Source organism: Colletotrichum destructivum, chromosome 1 (genome assembly GCF_034447905.1).
Source record: "Colletotrichum destructivum chromosome 1, complete sequence".
Lineage (NCBI taxonomy): Eukaryota > Fungi > Ascomycota > Sordariomycetes > Glomerellales > Glomerellaceae > Colletotrichum > Colletotrichum destructivum.
In genome coordinates, this window is record NC_085896.1 from 4444257 (window position 1) to 4459776 (window position 15520).

The 15520-nt window shown below is 62.6% G+C and overlaps 6 protein-coding genes across 6 annotated transcripts; 5 read left to right on the forward strand and 1 right to left on the reverse strand.

Annotated features, from left to right (window-relative positions):
- Nucleotides 1–1398: 1398 nt before the first annotated feature.
- Nucleotides 1399–2547, forward strand: CDEST_01333 (uncharacterized protein; the record flags this gene model as incomplete). Its single annotated transcript, XM_062917492.1, has 3 exons — nt 1399–1437; nt 1628–1945; nt 2008–2547. 3 exons carry the CDS (start codon nt 1399–1401, stop codon nt 2410–2412), a joined length of 762 nt encoding a protein of 253 aa, XP_062773543.1. The 3' UTR covers nt 2413–2547.
- A 1-nt stretch (nt 2548) lies between these two features.
- Nucleotides 2549–5543, forward strand: CDEST_01334 (Putative velvet factor). Its single transcript, XM_062917493.1, has 2 exons — nt 2549–3414; nt 3518–5543. The coding sequence occupies exon 2, from the start codon at nt 3546–3548 to the stop codon at nt 5022–5024; it is 1479 nt and encodes a 492-aa protein (XP_062773544.1). The 5' UTR covers nt 2549–3414; nt 3518–3545; the 3' UTR covers nt 5025–5543.
- Nucleotides 5544–5580: 37 nt separating this feature from the next.
- On the forward strand, nt 5581–8632 carry CDEST_01335 (Putative cryptochrome/DNA photolyase class 1, cryptochrome/DNA photolyase, FAD-binding protein). Its single transcript, XM_062917494.1, has 2 exons — nt 5581–6403; nt 6487–8632. The coding sequence occupies exons 1-2, from the start codon at nt 6231–6233 to the stop codon at nt 8153–8155; spliced, it is 1842 nt and encodes a 613-aa protein (XP_062773545.1). The 5' UTR covers nt 5581–6230; the 3' UTR covers nt 8156–8632.
- Nucleotide 8633: 1 nt separating this feature from the next.
- Nucleotides 8634–10580, forward strand: CDEST_01336 (uncharacterized protein). The gene has a single exon (XM_062917495.1). It carries the CDS (start codon nt 8926–8928, stop codon nt 10495–10497), a length of 1572 nt encoding a protein of 523 aa, XP_062773546.1. The 5' UTR covers nt 8634–8925; the 3' UTR covers nt 10498–10580.
- Nucleotides 10581–11265: 685 nt separating this feature from the next.
- CDEST_01337 (Putative phytanoyl-CoA dioxygenase) lies at nt 11266–12356 on the forward strand (the record flags this gene model as incomplete). Its single annotated transcript, XM_062917496.1, has 2 exons — nt 11266–11748; nt 11820–12356. 2 exons carry the CDS (start codon nt 11266–11268, stop codon nt 12249–12251), a joined length of 915 nt encoding a protein of 304 aa, XP_062773547.1. The 3' UTR covers nt 12252–12356.
- CDEST_01338 (uncharacterized protein) lies at nt 12336–14764 on the reverse strand. Its single transcript, XM_062917497.1, has 2 exons — nt 13494–14764; nt 12336–13433 (listed from the first exon to the last, which is right to left on the reverse strand). Exons 1-2 carry the CDS (start codon nt 13971–13973, stop codon nt 12846–12848), a joined length of 1068 nt encoding a protein of 355 aa, XP_062773548.1. The 5' UTR covers nt 13974–14764; the 3' UTR covers nt 12336–12845.
- Nucleotides 14765–15520: the final 756 nt, after the last annotated feature.

The window sequence follows — 15520 nt, forward strand, 5'->3', positions numbered from 1 at the left end:
GGTCATCGGAAGAGCAAGCGGAACGGGGCTGATGCCTCGATTGAGACGGCATGTTTGCTCGAGGGTCAATGGAGCCAACAGAGCAATCTTATGGTGGTTGTCCGGGGGGAGTGTCGTTTGAGCCGGCGCGAACGGGCAGCAGGAACCAGATGGAGCGGGCCGGGCAGGACCAAAGGCCCCTGCGAGTGATCCAGTCGTCCTCGGCTGTCGGGGTTGACCGGCAGAGAAGTGAGGTGGTGTCTTGGACGTTGAAAAAGGGATGCTGGGCCGGTCTACCCCCCGCCCCAGACGTTGATCGCCTCGTCCAAAGTAGCGAGGCGATGGGCTGGCGTGGGCAGTGATCGATCGAGCATTGGCAGCCGACACCAGGGATGGGCGACCTGATCCAAACACCACAGACAACACCCACGCAAGCTCAGTCAGCGTCCACAGAGGGGGCGGGCGTGGCGGAGGGGGGCAGCGAGGAGAGGCGAGGCCAGGCGAGTCGGAGATGCGCAATCATGGCCGCCGAACTGGATTCCAGAAGCGTACATAGTAGTCGTGTCTCGGTCGGTGCAGGAGGAGGATGGAGGAGCCCCCGGTTACAATCTCCTCGGCCGGTCCAACAGAGGCAGGTCGCTTCCCAGGGGACTGCAGATGGTGCATCTGTTCTGCATTAGTCGTCCATGCCACCACCCAAAAACATGAACCTGAGAGACGGGAGCCCCAGGGCAGCGGGCTCTCCGTCGCACGTGCGATGGCGCGGGAAGACATGAACGCAATCGAGGCTATTGTGACCATGAATCCTTTGCATTGCCTTGTGTAACCCTATGTTAGGGTGCCCGTCGTTATTGTCGACGACTCGACGCGAGAGAGGAGAATGGGACGGCCGACGAGATGCCAGATGAGACTCGGGCGCGGGCCACCTCTATTCGAGCCGGAGCACCTCACTAAAAAAACGTGTAGGCATGGTCCCTGGCGCCAATCGCCGGCCGCTATGGGTGCACCCGTGGTTTAGCGGGCCCTTGAGGATAGCGCATCCCCGCAAAGTCGACGACAGACGTCGTGTGCGTCGTCCAACGTGCTTATTACGCCTGTTCGTTCGTGTACTGTACACAGTAGAGACGCAGCTGTTTTTTTATGTCAAGAGACCAGGTAGAGTCTGGCGATGTCGGTCAACCACAGACAAAGCTGCAGTTCCGGCGACATGACCAAGGGTGCCTGATTCGCCAGCTGTTTGTCTGCGCGATCTGCACGCCAATGGAGACTTTGCTTTGTAGTGCATGTTGCACAACGCCCGCCCACTGGCCTGCAAATGCAAACCCCCCCCCCAATCTGCACTTGCGAGAGGCGACCGAGATGATGATGTCGATGGATGCTGCTGCAAGACGGAGGCTGGAACGAGAACCTCAGGCACGAATGAGTACGTATTCTTCTTGTGCTCCCACACTGTCCAGCGTTGGCCGCTCCTTCCCTCAGCTGCTCCTCTTCTCCGTCCAATGAAAGCCGTCGTCCGATAGCCAAGCGGTACGTACTCGGCGCGCAGAAGCACGCCTCTCTCTCTCTGTTCTCTCTGGGATCTGCCTCGACTTTTGTTCCCCTTTTTCATTCCGCCGTTTCCCACGCACCCGTCTCTCTGTTTTCCCAGCTGGACGGTGGCCGAGTGCGATGCGGCACCCTCCCAGACGCCTCTCGAGTCTCGAGCCTTGACCACTCACCAGCGAGAGTCCCGCTAGCCACCACCACCACCCCCCCGACTCTCGCCCTCCTGTCCTGTCTTTCCCTGGCCGGATCCATGATCCCGGTCCTTGTCCCGGTTGCCGCACCCTTGCCCGCGACTCCTGGGGGGGGGGGGGGGGGGGGGGTGTCCACCTCCAAGGCCATCCGTTTCCGCGTCCCGTCTACTATGTACGGATCACAACCAGTCATTTCACCCGGGTCCTGCCACTGGGCGAACTCCTCCGCGGTTCTCTTCTCCCACGCACGGAGGGACTGCTGACTGACAACACAACTCGAGCAGACGAAGAGAACAATCGTGATCGTTGCCCGCCGCCCGCCGCCCGTTGCAACTCGCAACTCGCAACTCGCCCTCTGAAGTGCCGCCGCCCCCTCGGTGTTGAATCCTGCTTGGCGAGCGCCCATCCTCTCGTCTTCCCTCGCTTACCACCCTTCGCGTCCAACAAGAAAGCCCACAACGTCCAAAAAAGGACCCAAGGGCCCAATTTCTCTTCCCCATCCATCACATTGTCCGACGTGGGGCCTGATCCCGGTCTCCCCTCGACAAGACAAGACAAGCCAACAATGCACCTGGTGTTTTGCGGATGCCGCGTCCCTGATCCTCGCCCGCCCTCGCCCTCGCCCTCGCCCTCGTCCGCACCCTCTCCCTCTCCTTCTCTTCTTTCCCTCCCCTCTCACGCTCGACGTACGGGCTGAGCGAGCGAACAGGGAATCCGAACCCCAGCGTGCACTCTTCTGGCGCCGCAAGTCGACGCTGCAATTGCGTATTGGCCCTGCTCGCTTGCCAACTGCTTCATATACATACGTGCCAGTGATCCCTCGCCCCGCCGCATTGCCTCTTTCTTCACTCTACCACCTGAATGTGCTTCGCCTCCTCACGCCGCACGCCGCACGCCGCACGTCGCACGCCCTCGCCCTCGCCCTCGCCCTCGCCCTCGCCCTCGCCCACGCCTATTCGACACGCTGCCCGGTCTGGCCTGACCCGACCGGCCAAACACACAGCTCGCCTCCTCTCGCTCACTCACAGTCACATCGTTGAATGTGCTTTGTTTTCAACATTTTTATTTCCCTTCCTACATGCAAGGCGACGCCCTCAATTCGTCTCTCCCACTTTTTGAGCGCCGTCATCAAACTAGCCATTCGCTGGCTAAAACCTTGACAAGGATCTTCCCAGCTCAACCCTCGTCACCTTTGCCCGTCCGATAACTAGTAGAACTGTGTCTCGACTGCGCCGGCCTGGACTACGAGAGAGAATAAGAAGCAAGAGAGGAAAGGGAACGATTTGTCTCTGTTCTGTTACGAGACGTTTGCCCACGTTCGTCCGCCAAGCCGCGAGGAGCCATCCGTCAAGACACGGGCACAAAAGATCCCCTCCCTGCTACCGCCCGTCTGCCCATTCATCTTCGGCATCCAGCATCCTCCTCACCTCCAGCTTTCTTGACTAGTCTCGCTCGATCTTTGTTCCTCCGCAGAGACTCCCAATGGACGTGATCTGACCTGCATCCCACCATCCCACCATCCGACGCCGTTTCTCCGTCGTCATCCAACCAGAACCAGGTCATCCGGATCAGCCATTCCTCGCCTTCCTACGCGCCGATCATAACGAGCGCATCCGGAGCGAAAGTCTCCCCTCCCCCCGTCTCCCACGCTTCACTCGGCCAAGGGCTGAGGACGGATCTGAGACGTCTCCACCCACTGGTGAGTTGGCTCCGAGCGCCACATCTCAAGCCGAGAACGTGGATTTTGCGGCCTCGCGCCGGAACGGGCGTTGGTGCTAACAAGGTGACCTCGCTCGCCGTAGCATCTCTCGTCGTCAATATCACCTCATCATGTCCTTCCACACGGGCGGACATCCGTCACACTACAACGCCGGCTACAAGGTGGAAACGGACAACATGGCTCAAAGGCCCACCTCGTGGGCTCCCTCGCCGTCGTACGGCCCGCCCAGGCCAGAGGGCCCCTACACCTATGGACCCGAACAGACGCGGCCACCAGCCCTGACGAGCATGAACCCGCAGCACGGGTCGGCGATGCGGGAACACCAGCCCGAATATTACCAGCCCGAGTACCAGCAGGCCCAGTACTATCGCCAGGACTATCACCACCACCACTACCAACAACAGCAACAACAACCACCACCACCACCACCACACGAATATCACCAACCGCCCTCGCCGGTCTACCATCAGCCGCCGCAGTACCACCAGCACCAAGCGCCGCCGCCGCCGCCGCCGCGCCAACCAGCACAGCTCACAGACCCTTACAGGACGGCCCCCATGCACCGGTACCCCCAAGAACCACCCCGCGAATCGCCGACGACGGCGCCGGGCGGCGAGCCGTACGACCAGTACCAGGCGGCGAGAGAAGCGCACCTGCTCAAGCGTGACCAGCCGCCCCCGATGCCGTACGTGACGCAGGGGGCGCCGCGTATGCTGAACGACACGTACGAAGGAAAGGTGGCCATCCCCTTCACGCCGCCGAGTCTGAGGATCCCCGCGCAACGGGCCGGGTCTGCCATGTTGACGGCGGGAGCGTCGTGGAGCGCCGACAGCCAGCCGGACAGGCTCAAGATCGAGGACCTCCTGAGCGGCGGGGGCAGCGACCTGATGGCGATCCAGTGCGCCCCCGGGCCGGACGTGAAGCCGGTCCCGAACGAGTACGAGATCTTCTTCCGCCAGCAGCCCAAGGCGGCGCGGTGCTGCGGCTACGGCGAGAGGGACCGGAGGGTGATCGACCCGCCGCCCATCGTCCAGCTGAGGATCAACAACCCCGACCTCACGCCCGACGAGGTGTACCAGCGGATCCGCCACCCGGCCTATGTCGTCCACTGCACGATCTGGGACCAGTTCGGCAAGGCGGACATGACCAACATGCCCGACGACGTGTTGAGGCCCGGGAAGCGGCTCATGGGCTCGCTCGTGTCGTCGCCCTTTGTGGGCCAGGACGAGAACGGCGAGGAGGGCTGCTTCTTCTGCTTCCCCGACATGTCGGTCCGCACGCCCGGCCTCTTCCGCCTTAAGTTCGCCCTCGTCGTAGTCGATCCCATGCACAGGTCGCCGCGGGCGCCCATCAAATGCAACATTCTCAGCGACGTCTTCCAGGTCTTCAACGCCAAGGACTTCCCCGGCATGCAGGCCAGCACGCCTCTCACGAAGCGTCTCAAGGAGCAGGGGTGTCTGATTTCCATCAAGAAGGGCAACGACAAGTCGGGCGCCAAGAACGCGCGCCAACAGGATGACAGCGGGGATGAGGACGAGGAGGACGAGACGACAACGCCCAAGCGGAAGAAGACGCGGAAGCAGAAGTGAGCGAGGCGCTTCCCATCCCCGGGACGTGACGGCAAGTCGGCAACCGTTATACGGAGCATCATGTAACACGGCGTTGGTGGCGACGGTGAAAATCGGCGGATATACGGCGGCGATGGTTTTTTCCTTTCCTTTTTCCCTCCCTCGGGGGGCGGTCGGGCTGTTCTCTACAAAACAGGCGTACAAAGGACGAGTTGTGGTGCAGTCCTTCATGTCGGACGCCCTCCCCGATCGTCTCCCATGTGTCTATTTTATTCCTCTTGTCGCATAGTTTCCTTTCTCTCTTTCCACTTACACCAATCGCTCGCCATTTCTTCGTATCTATATACCCTTCGTGGAAATTCTATGGGTCATGATCTTGGAGAGGCCAGAGTCGGACAAGAAAGGTCGATTCTCGAGGGCCCGGTTGCATCATCGGCGGGAGGAGGCGCATGTTATAGTCAGAACCGCCCGGCCTGCCCTTCTCCAGAACGGGCACAGGGTCTGCCGTTGCCTCGCTAGGTGCCAGACGCAAACAATCAAAGCCGGGGGGGGGGGGGGGGGGGGGGGGGGGGGGCGGCGCAGCCTTATCCCAGACATTCTTACCATTCCCACGTGCGTCTGTTCGGTGACATGACTAACGACGGCGAGCAGGACGGCCGTTGTCACGCCGTGTGCGTTTGTTGGCGTCGGCGGTCGCTGTCTAGCTTCCGGGCCATGGTCGTCCGCAGCCCGAGATGCAGAGAAAGGAAAGTGTCCGTCGCGGTCGTCCCTTGACCCATCAGCTCCCCCGGCGAGTCAGGGTTCATGGGTTCTGCGCCGTGGATCAAGCTTGGGCCGTGGTGTGGTGTCGTGCCTTGAACGCAGGAGCCGCCTGTCTGACCGCTAACCTTTCGGGTAGGACGGGCGGGCGGGTCGGAAATCTGTCGTCTTATTTCAGAATTAGAATTGGATTGGCGTTGCGGAACGACTCCCCGTTTGTCGCGCGGCGCGCGGGTCCGACCCCGACCCCGGAATGTTTAAAATTGAGGGTAACGGCCAACGGGCGGCGCTGCGTGGCGGGGGGGAGAGTCGTTGACATCATTGACTACATTGGCCACACGCAAAAACCCGTTCTGCACGCCCTCTTGCCAATTCGCCCTTCGGCACATTGTCCCCCTCTGTCAATTGTGCGTGATTCGTGACAAAACACCCGCGTTGCACGCAAGCATCCCCCCCCCCCATATCACAATGACCGCCCGCCCACGCGTCATTTACTGGTTCCGGACCGACCTCCGATTGCACGATTCGCCCGCCCTTGCGGCCGCTCTCGCGCTTGAACCGGCCGTCCTCTGGCCCATCTTTACCTGGGATCCGCATTATGTCTACCGCGCCCGCGGGGGGCTGAACCGGTGGCAGTTTTTGTAAGAACCCCCAATCCCCCCAACCCCTGCGCGGCGCTGCGCAACCCCCCCTCCCCTTGGAGCTGACCGGAGCACGCACGCAGGCTGGATTGCCAGAACGACCTGTCCGAAAGCATCAGCAAGCTGAACCCCAAGTCGAAGCTGTTCGTGCTGCGCGAGGGCCCGCAGACGCTGTTCCCCAAGCTGTTCAAGGCGTGGGGGGTGACGCACCTGGTCTTCGAAAAGGACACGGACGCGTACGCGCGCGAGCGGGACGAGGTGGTCATGAGGGCGGCCGAGGCGGCGGGCGTCGAGGTCATCGTCAAGAGCGGGCGGACCCTGTGGGACAGCGACGCCGTCGTCGAGAAGCACGGCGGCAAGCCGACTATGTCCATGTCGCAGCTACAGGCGGCGGGCGCCAAGGTCGGGCCCATCGCGAAGCCGATCCCCGCGCCGGAGCGGCTACCGGACCCCGGCGAGATGCCAGTGGATTTCGAGCCGACGCCGCCCGAGACGGTGCCCGACTTCAACGCGGAGCAGCGGACGCGGGGGGACGCGGCGTACCAGAGGATCGCGGGCCCCGAGGGGGACTTTGCCATCGAGACGATGGAGGAGCTGGGGTTCCCGCCGGCCAGCACGCCGCACAGGGGCGGGGAGACGCGGGCGCTCGCCATGCTCGAGGCGATCGCGGCAGACGACAAGTACACGGCCACGTTCGAGAAGCCCAAGACGAGCCCGGCGGCGTTCGAGCCGCCGTCGACGACGTTCCTGTCGCCGTTCCTGCACTTTGGGGCGCTGTCGGTGCGCGAGTTCTACTGGCGCGTGCAGGGCGTCGTGGCCAGGTACGGCAAGGGGGCGTCCAAGGTGCCGGAGAGCCTGACGGGGCAGCTGCTGTTCCGCGACATGTACTTCGCGGCGCACGCCGCGCTGGGCCACCGGTTCACGCAGACGGCCAACAACCCCTACTGCCGCTTCATCCCGTGGCACCTGCCGTCCAAGGTGGACGCGGAGACGGGCCTCGTCACGGGCGAGTACCACGTCGACTCGGAGCAGGCGGACGAGTGGTTCCGGCGGTGGAAGTACGGCATGACGGGGTTCCCGTGGATCGACGCGCTCATGCGGCAGCTGCGCGAGGAGGGCTGGATCCACCACCTCGGCCGGCACGCGGTCGCCTGCTTCCTGACGCGGGGAGGCTGCTACGTCGACTGGGAGCGCGGCTGCGAGGTGTTTGAGGAGTGGCTGCTCGACCACGAGCCGGCGTGCAACGCGGGCAACTGGCAGTGGCTCAGCTGCACGGCCTTCTTCTCGCAGTACTTCCGCTGCTACAGCCCCGTCGCGTTCGGGCAGAAGTGGGACAGGCAGGGGGCGTTCGTGCGGCGCTGGGTGCCGGAGCTCGCGAACCTGGATGCCAAGTACATCTACGAGCCGTGGAAGGCCCCGCTGCCGGACCAGAAGAAGGCCGGTGTCAGGGTGACGGGCCGCGGCGTGGAGCGGGAGGCCGGGGTGTACCCGAAGCCCATGTTCGACTTCGACGAGAGGAGGACGGCGTGCCTGGCGGCGATGAAGAAGGCGTACGGGGTCGGCCTGCAGGGCAACGACGACAAGGTCCGCGACGGCAGCTGGCGCGAGCTGTTTGCGGGCCAGGGCACCGAGATGACGGACGAGTTCGGGAGCGACAGGGCGGGGCCCCGGGGCGACGAGATCACGCCGGCCAAGCGGAGCGCCGACGAGGGCAGCGCCGAGCAGCACGCGGACAAGAAGCAGAGGTCCTGACAGAGAGGCATGCTCTAGATGGACTGGAGAGAGGACACCGGGAGGTCACGGTCGCCTCTGGGTGTGCCTCGCCCAAGCCACGCCGCACGAAGCCACGTGGCGTGCCTTGGGGAGGTCTTCCCGTGATGTTGTTTTCCCAATGGACAACGAATGCTCTTTTCTCCGTCTCTGAATTTTGATACAAAAAGGAACCCCCAATGTCCCCTCCCAAACAGTGAGCCACGCATTGCGATCCTGCCAAATGCCAAGCTGATAGTGCAACCCCTATTGTTGGGCTGCCTAAGTCGTCGGGCCACCCGGGAAACCCCTCCTGTCGGTCTTACGCCTGCAAAGCAGCGGTTGCCTGCTTAGTGTGTTAGCCTTTGTTACGCAGCGATTAGCGAGCGACTCTCCCCCCAGGAATGCGCCGCTGCGTAAAACTCGCTGCGTCCGTGCATTGACTCTCCAAGTTCCTAATCGGGCAGCGCCAGCCAATAAGGATCCCCGGTTCGTGGAGGCAACCGACGTCTAAGCGGGCAACCAATTGCGTCTTCTTTGCCTCCCCGCCTGCAAGCCTCAGAGGCCGCTGAATCAAAGGGAACGTCAAGCAGGCAACCAGAGCAGCTGAAGGCTCCTCAAGTGCAACAAAAGTGCCACAGCGCAAGCCAAGTGAGAGCTTGCCTCCGGGGTTATAAGAAGGAGCCGACCCTCCATCGTCAGTTCAGACCGTGACCGATCATCGTTACTTACCACCACCACCACCAACAACACACCCAAACACACAACGCAACATGTCACAGACCACCGACCCCGAGGCCGTCGAGATCATGCCCGAGATCCGCACTGAGCATCAGTCCATTGCCAGCAGCCGAAAGGTGACGGTCCGCCTCGACGGCGGCGGACACTCCTCGCCAGCCACAAGCATCGGCGTCTCCCACGGCGGCAGGAAGAACGCCCTGTCGATCCAGCTGAACCGCACGATCCGTGTGCCGGACAACAGAGACACCAACAGCCTCCCCCCGAGCATGGGGGCATTTCCCCTCTTCAAGGTCCGCGACTACGCGCACAACATGCCCGAGAGCATGGCCAACAAGGGCGGCGTCTTCTTCCCCATGTACCAGCGCGAGGCCATGTGGATCAACTTCTCTGCCGGCGTGCCCTTCGCCATCAAGATCTACGTGGGCGGCGTCAACGCCGTCTCCGGCTTCCCCATGACGGAGACCGACACGACCAGGGAGAAGAGGCTGCGGATGCTCAACAGCGACAAGCAGATCCAGGACTACATGGTGGTGCCCGAACAGCGGTGGCTCGACGGCATCGTCTCCGAGGACGGCAAGATCCGGCAGTTCGTCGCGCAGCCCAAGGAATCCGGCTTCTCGGTCGAGTTCCAGGTCACCGGGGACGAGAAGGTCGGCGGCATCCAGGTCGAGCTCATCCCGATGAAGAAGAAGCTGCCCGCCCGGTTCGACGTTCGATACGAGAACAAAGAGTCCAAGGTCGTCACCCGCACCTTTGACCTCGCTGAAAGGGGGATCACGGCCGAGAGCACCTGGGGCGACGTCAAGGAGCGCATCCGCGACGAGTTCGACGTTCCCGTCAACGAGCAGATCCTCGACCACCACGGAGGGCGTGCGACCCTCGGTTGCCACCCGATCGACTTCTCGGACGGTACCAAGCTCGGCGACACCTACTTCCCGTCCGACTTCTCCACGCTCGGTGTGAGGCATGGCCCGTCCTGGACGCCGAGCAGGGCGAGGCGCGGATTCGGGGGCGGCGGCCCCATGATGATGATGTGCGCGGCCGCGGCTCCGATGGGCGCGCCGGCCGCTGCGGGCGACGGCATGACGTACGGGAGTGTTGTCCCCCAAAAGCCCGCCCAGAGCGCCGAGAGCGCCGAGAGCAGATCGCCACGTGCGGCACCCCCGCCAAAGGTCAAGGAGATGGGCCTCGCGGCCGGGGGCCTCATCAACCAGACGATCGAGGCCGACAAACACCCCGCCGACGCCTGGGACGTCGAGGCCTCGGTGATGATGAACCTCCAGATCCTAGACGTCGAGTCGTTCTGCGCCGTCACCGGCCAGCCGGCCCCCGACACGCCCGTCGACGCACAGTCGTACGCCGACAGCGGCTACCCCTTCTTTGAGATCTGGGGAGAGGAGAAGAGCGGTATCACGGGCGACTTCTCCGAGGTCAAGAGCGTGGCACAGATCGAGGCCGAGCGAGCCGAGGCCGAGGGCAAGGGCGCCAAGGAGGAGGAGCAGAGCGTGCCGGTGCGGGTAGTGCAGTTGCGCCACTTCAGAAGCACCTTCCGCCCCGTGGATGTGCTCAGGAAGGAGCTGGAGGGACTCACCCTAGGCCGGTGAGTCGGAAGCACCGGAGATGGCCTGTCGTGATGACGAATGATCTGCAAGGGGAAGGGGGAAGCCTTTACTGAACAATACCAAACTATCTGCTTTCATCACGTTTCCCTCGGGTGCCTTTGTGTGAGTTGCGGAATGATTTCCCGTGTCCAGATGCCTGTGATGTACAAAGTACCGGATCGCGGCCACATGCGTGGGATGGCCTCCAGCTTTTTATGGCTGATTACGAATTAGATTCTGCCTCCCTGGACAGCCCCTCAACTCTTGCACCAACCGGAGATTCATCGTAACGATATCTGCCAAAGTCAAACAAGGCCGAGGCTGCCTTGGCGGCCCGGGGAGGGGTGGAGCTGCGCTGAACGCTGTCGTTTGTGGTGACACGGGGGCCACCTACCAACCTTTCAAGATGCCTGCGTCCCCCTCCCACCATAGATGGACATTATCTTGTCCGTGTCCCGAAGGGGCCATCTCCGTATGCCACGGCGGTGCGGAGGCGGGGCCGGCTGGGCCTCGGCTTACCCCCTCCCCACATCGCCATCTGTTCCCGCCGTCTAAACTTTCGGACAGCGCGACCATCGGACGGCGTCGACCTCGTACCTCGGCTCACTGCCAGGGGACGCCAGCACGCAGCAGATGATAAAGATCAGACCATTCTCGTCCCTTCACCCTCGCCGACCCGGATGAACTCAACCAAAGCCGCACGAGTCGAGCTGGGATAGAGACTCCTTCATCCCTTTCCCCCCGTTGCGTACCAGTAAATCCGAAAACAAAATGACGAGCAAATCGCTCGACGTCGTCACGAAGCAGACCGGTGCCGACGCCCGCCTCGCCCGCCCTGCGTCGGCCGCCCCGCCCGTGCCGGACCTCGACGCCCTCATCGCCCACGTCGAGGCGCACGGCTACGTCGTGATCCCGCACGCCTTCGCCGCCGACGAGGCGGACGAGGCCCACGCCGAGATCTTGCGCCTCGCGGCCTCGCCAGCCCGCGCCGGGCCCGCCGGGGTCCAAGGCGGCCGCAACGAGTTCGAGGGCCTCCGGACGCGGCGCATCTACGCGCTACTCGACAAATCGCCCGTCTTCCACCGGTTCCCCCTGCACCCGGCTCTGCTCGCGCTGAACGACCACTTCCTGGGTCCGGGGTTCCTGCTGAACGCGTACCACAGCGTCTACATCCAGCCCGGGGAGTCGCCCCAGGCGCTGCATCACGACGACGGGTACGTCGGCATCCCGAGACCCCATCCCCCTTTCGGAACAGTAGGCCCGCCCCCCTCCCCCCCCCTCCCGTACATGGCCGAGAACAACAGCAGCTGACAGGGAAAGCAAAGGGCGTCATGATCGCGCTCGACGACTTCACCGCCACGAACGGCGCGACGGTCGTGATCCCGGGCTCGCACGCCTGGGGCCCGGACACCGGCCACGCGAACGTGCCCCGCCGCGAGGACACGGTCCCGGTGGTCATGCCCAAGGGCAGCGCCGTCTTCTTTCTCGGGACGCTGTGGCACGGCGGCGGGGAGAACACGTCAGCCCGCGAGAGGCGGGCGCTGACGGTGCAGTACTGCCGGTCCTGGGTGCGCCCGCTCGAGAACCAGATCCTCTCCGTCGAGTGGGAGAAGCTGGGCGGCATGCCGCGGCAGCTGGTGGATCTGTTGGGGTACGGGGTCGGCTCGCCGTTCATCGGATACGCCGACGGCGTTCACCCATGGAAGGTCGTGCAGAGACGTCTGCAGGAGCGGCGGGAGCACCACCACAGGTTGTGACCGAACGGCCGGGTTCGAGATCCATGTCACTGAAACGGGACTCGAGGGAGAGGAGACCACCTAGGCAAACATCTTCATCGACAAGGTTTGACTACATATTGTATTGAGAGGCCCGTGGCAGGCCGTGTCCGTCTTCTTCCTTTACCCAAGGTAAAATGAAACCGGCCCTCACCAAAGTATTTACGAGAATAGAATGAACTGTCGCACGCTGCGAAGATTAAATAAAATGTGCGTCGCATCTCATCGGATGCCCCTGGCTGCCGTCGCCATGTCTCTCATTCCTGCCTCGATGGCCGCGTATATGCCCCCAAAATGACTGAACCGCCGCCCACCGATGCCGTCCGTCGGGACCGGGCCTTTTTTCCCTTCCTTCCTCCCTCCCTCCCATATCCGACCTTGAACTGAAACAATACGAACAATAGATGTGGTGTGGATTGACTGGGCGACTTCGGACAACAACACGGTGAAGAGAATTAAAAAAAAATGGTAAATGCTGGAGAAATGCGGAGGGTATCATGGCGCTTGCTGCAAAATCAAAGAACTCCAAAGCGTGACTCGTAACCGCCGGGGCCGGCTGCTGCTGCGCCGTCCGGGCTACCAAAAGTGGCAGACCATTGCCAGCGATAGCGTCGCCGCTGTGAGAGCCCACGAGGGCACCGCCAGTACAGCCGAGCTCACGGCGGCCAGGAGCGTGTCGTTGACGTACTCGGGGCCGCAGATGGTGTTGACCTGCATGGCGGCGTCCTCGTACGTCGACGAGATGGCGAGTTTGCGGTTCGTGGTGAAGGTCTGGTAGATCTCCATGGTCTGCCGGAGGCAAGCGCCGCACGTCGGATTCGCGCTGCCGGGGAGCGACATGTTAAGTGGGAGGTAGTAGAAGTAGACGTTGGAGGGCGTGGTGAGGTTCGTGACGGCGTTGGCGAAGCAGTACATGGACGTGTCCGGGTCGGTGAGGCAGGTGGCCTTGTACAACATCTCGTACGCCTTGAGGCCGAGGTAGGCCTGCATGACGATGGGGTTGCCGCTCTGGTAGTCGGAGCCGCAGTTGGCGTCCATGGTGAGGTTACCGGCGACGCCGTTGAGGAACTCGGCGCAGAATTCGACATCGGCGCTGCAGGTGGCGTCGAGCACGCGCACGATGCTCAAGAGCTGCTTCTCGGCCTCGAAAAAAGATCGCGAGCCCTGCACGAGTTAGTTTTCCACGTTGCACGCGCGTGGCGCCGGGGGATGTTTTCAACGCACCTGGAGCAGCATCGAGAGCGGGTAGCACTTCTTGAAGTTTTGGTTAGTGAGGAACGAGTTGATGAAGCGCGGGCAGGAGGCGCCGTCGTTGCTCGTAAAGTTGAAGGCGAGGCTGGTGTCGAAGGGCGAGGGCAAGGGGGACGGAACAACATCCACCGTGGCGGCGGGAGCGGTGACGGAGACGGTCAGCGTCGTGGGTTTGGCCTTGGTCGCCCCGGTCGCGGTCGGCGTGGGCGTGATGCCGTCCTCGTCGCGCTTCTTCAGCTCGTTGCGCCCCGGCGGGAGCATGATCCAACGGCCCTTGATCATGGTGGGCGTGCGGTCATCGACGACGAGGGCGTCCATTGGGGGGATCAACGCCGGGGCCGTGATTTGAGCCGGGAGCGTGTCCAGCGAGGGTGCCGAAGCAAGCGTCAGAGAGGCGACGGCCAGGAAAAGGAAAAGCCATAGCGGCGGTGAAGGCATGGCGGAGGCCATCATGATGATGAAGCTGCGATACGCAGGTGTGAGAGACAAAACATAATCCTGTCCTCTGGTGGTCGACACGGCGGGCCAAGCAAGATGATCTCGACAACCGCAAGGGCCGGGGGCGAGAGATAGGCCTTTTGTTGGTTTCCGGGAGAACCCCACGTTGATCGGCGTCGACTGTTCCTAGCCGGCGATCGACCAGACAAAGTGCGCAAAGGTGGGTTGTATAGAAATGGCACCAAGGAGAAACGTGACCGCCACACCACTGGGAGCTTTCGGGGCTGCAGTCTACCAACAAAGGCGACGGGATAAACGAGTGGATTCGGTCCAGGTGACCGAAAAGTTGAGGCTGTCGTCGGTTGACGGAGCGCGGGTAACAGCGCTTCCAAGGTTCGGGGTGGGCAAATGCGACGGTTCGGGAGACTTTACGAATCGGCAGCTGCTCGATGGTCCGTCCTTCACCACGATTCGAAGGGTCAGTCGTCGAGCTCGGTCGGCTTTGGCGGTTTGACGAAGTAAGCAAGCTGAGGCTCTCGACGATCCCTGGCTCTGGCTAGGGGGGGAGGGAGGCGGAGAGGTTAAGAGGGAACAGAATGACAGGTGGGTGAACGGGTGAGATGGGATGGGATGAGGGGGGGATACCGGCAGCAATATTGGCTTGGCTTGGCTCGCTCGCGTGGTAGGAGGCGGCGTGGAAGGCCGGACAGGAGCACAGGGGTCCAGGGGTGAAGAAACAGCTTCACATCTTGGATGGGATGCCGTTGGGGGGCCCGAAAAATAGGAACAAGACCGGATGAACGAACTGGACGGCAGCTCGCCAGGTCCAAAGAGGCGTAGCGTCGAGACCCGTCAGAGGACCGTGAACGGGCTTCTTCAGTGGGGCGCGAGCGATGATGCATGGACGGCAGCCGGGGTCGTGCTGAGTCGTATTTCCAACCGACCGAGGGCCTTCCCTGCTTCCCCTTGAGCCCTTTCGATTGCGCTGCGGCGGCGTCTGCACTTGGACTGGTTGGTGGCCGGTGGTTCTGGGTCCAGGGCCAGGAATGGACTGACCCGGCAGGGGAACAGGGGGGGAGGATGGGCGTGACAGGGGGAGGCGGCCGGGAGGGAAGGAGGAGGAGATTTGGCGTCAAGCCAGTGAAGCCACCCAGCCAGCAAGAGCCAATATTGGCACCTCCCGCCGCTCCGCCAACCCAATGGAAGCATCCCCTCGGTCACCACCAGCGCCTGTTTTCGGTGCGCGTTGGTTTTTTGTTGTTGCATTTTTGCACCTGCCTCCCCATTGCACTTTGCACCTGCATCTGTGCCTGGGCCGTACCCCACTTGCTCCTGGAGGAGGTAGGGGGGACGAAGATACAGACTGGTCAGTGTGGTACAGTACAGATACGTACAGAATGGGCTGGTCACAATCAAAGCTTGGAAACCTTGGACCTTGGAGGGCTGGACAGAATGTGCAGGTTGACGTCGTACCGTCGCCTTGGGGTCCGCTATGAAAAGCAATGCCCTAATCTGAGCGCCGGGAGATACTTAGGGCGTTGGGGTCCCGACTCTCCGGGCCA

What these genes read in the sequence shown, in the direction of transcription:
- CDEST_01334 (XM_062917493.1), top strand. Translation starts at nt 3,546, where the DNA reads ATGTCCTTCCACACGGGCGGACATCCGTCACACTACAACGCCGGCTAC.
- CDEST_01335 (XM_062917494.1), top strand. Translation starts at nt 6,231, where the DNA reads ATGACCGCCCGCCCACGCGTCATTTACTGGTTCCGGACCGACCTCCGA. An exon ending in CTGAACCGGTGGCAGTTTTT is followed by an intron (nt 6,404 to 6,486) that starts GTAAGAACCCCC and finishes GCACGCACGCAG; the next exon opens with GCTGGATTGCCAGAACGACC.
- CDEST_01336 (XM_062917495.1), top strand. Translation starts at nt 8,926, where the DNA reads ATGTCACAGACCACCGACCCCGAGGCCGTCGAGATCATGCCCGAGATC.
- CDEST_01338 (XM_062917497.1), bottom strand. Translation starts at nt 13,973, where the DNA reads ATGATGGCCTCCGCCATGCCTTCACCGCCGCTATGGCTTTTCCTTTTC. An exon ending in CGCTCTCGATGCTGCTCCAG is followed by an intron (nt 13,434 to 13,493) that starts GTGCGTTGAAAA and finishes TAACTCGTGCAG; the next exon opens with GGCTCGCGATCTTTTTTCGA.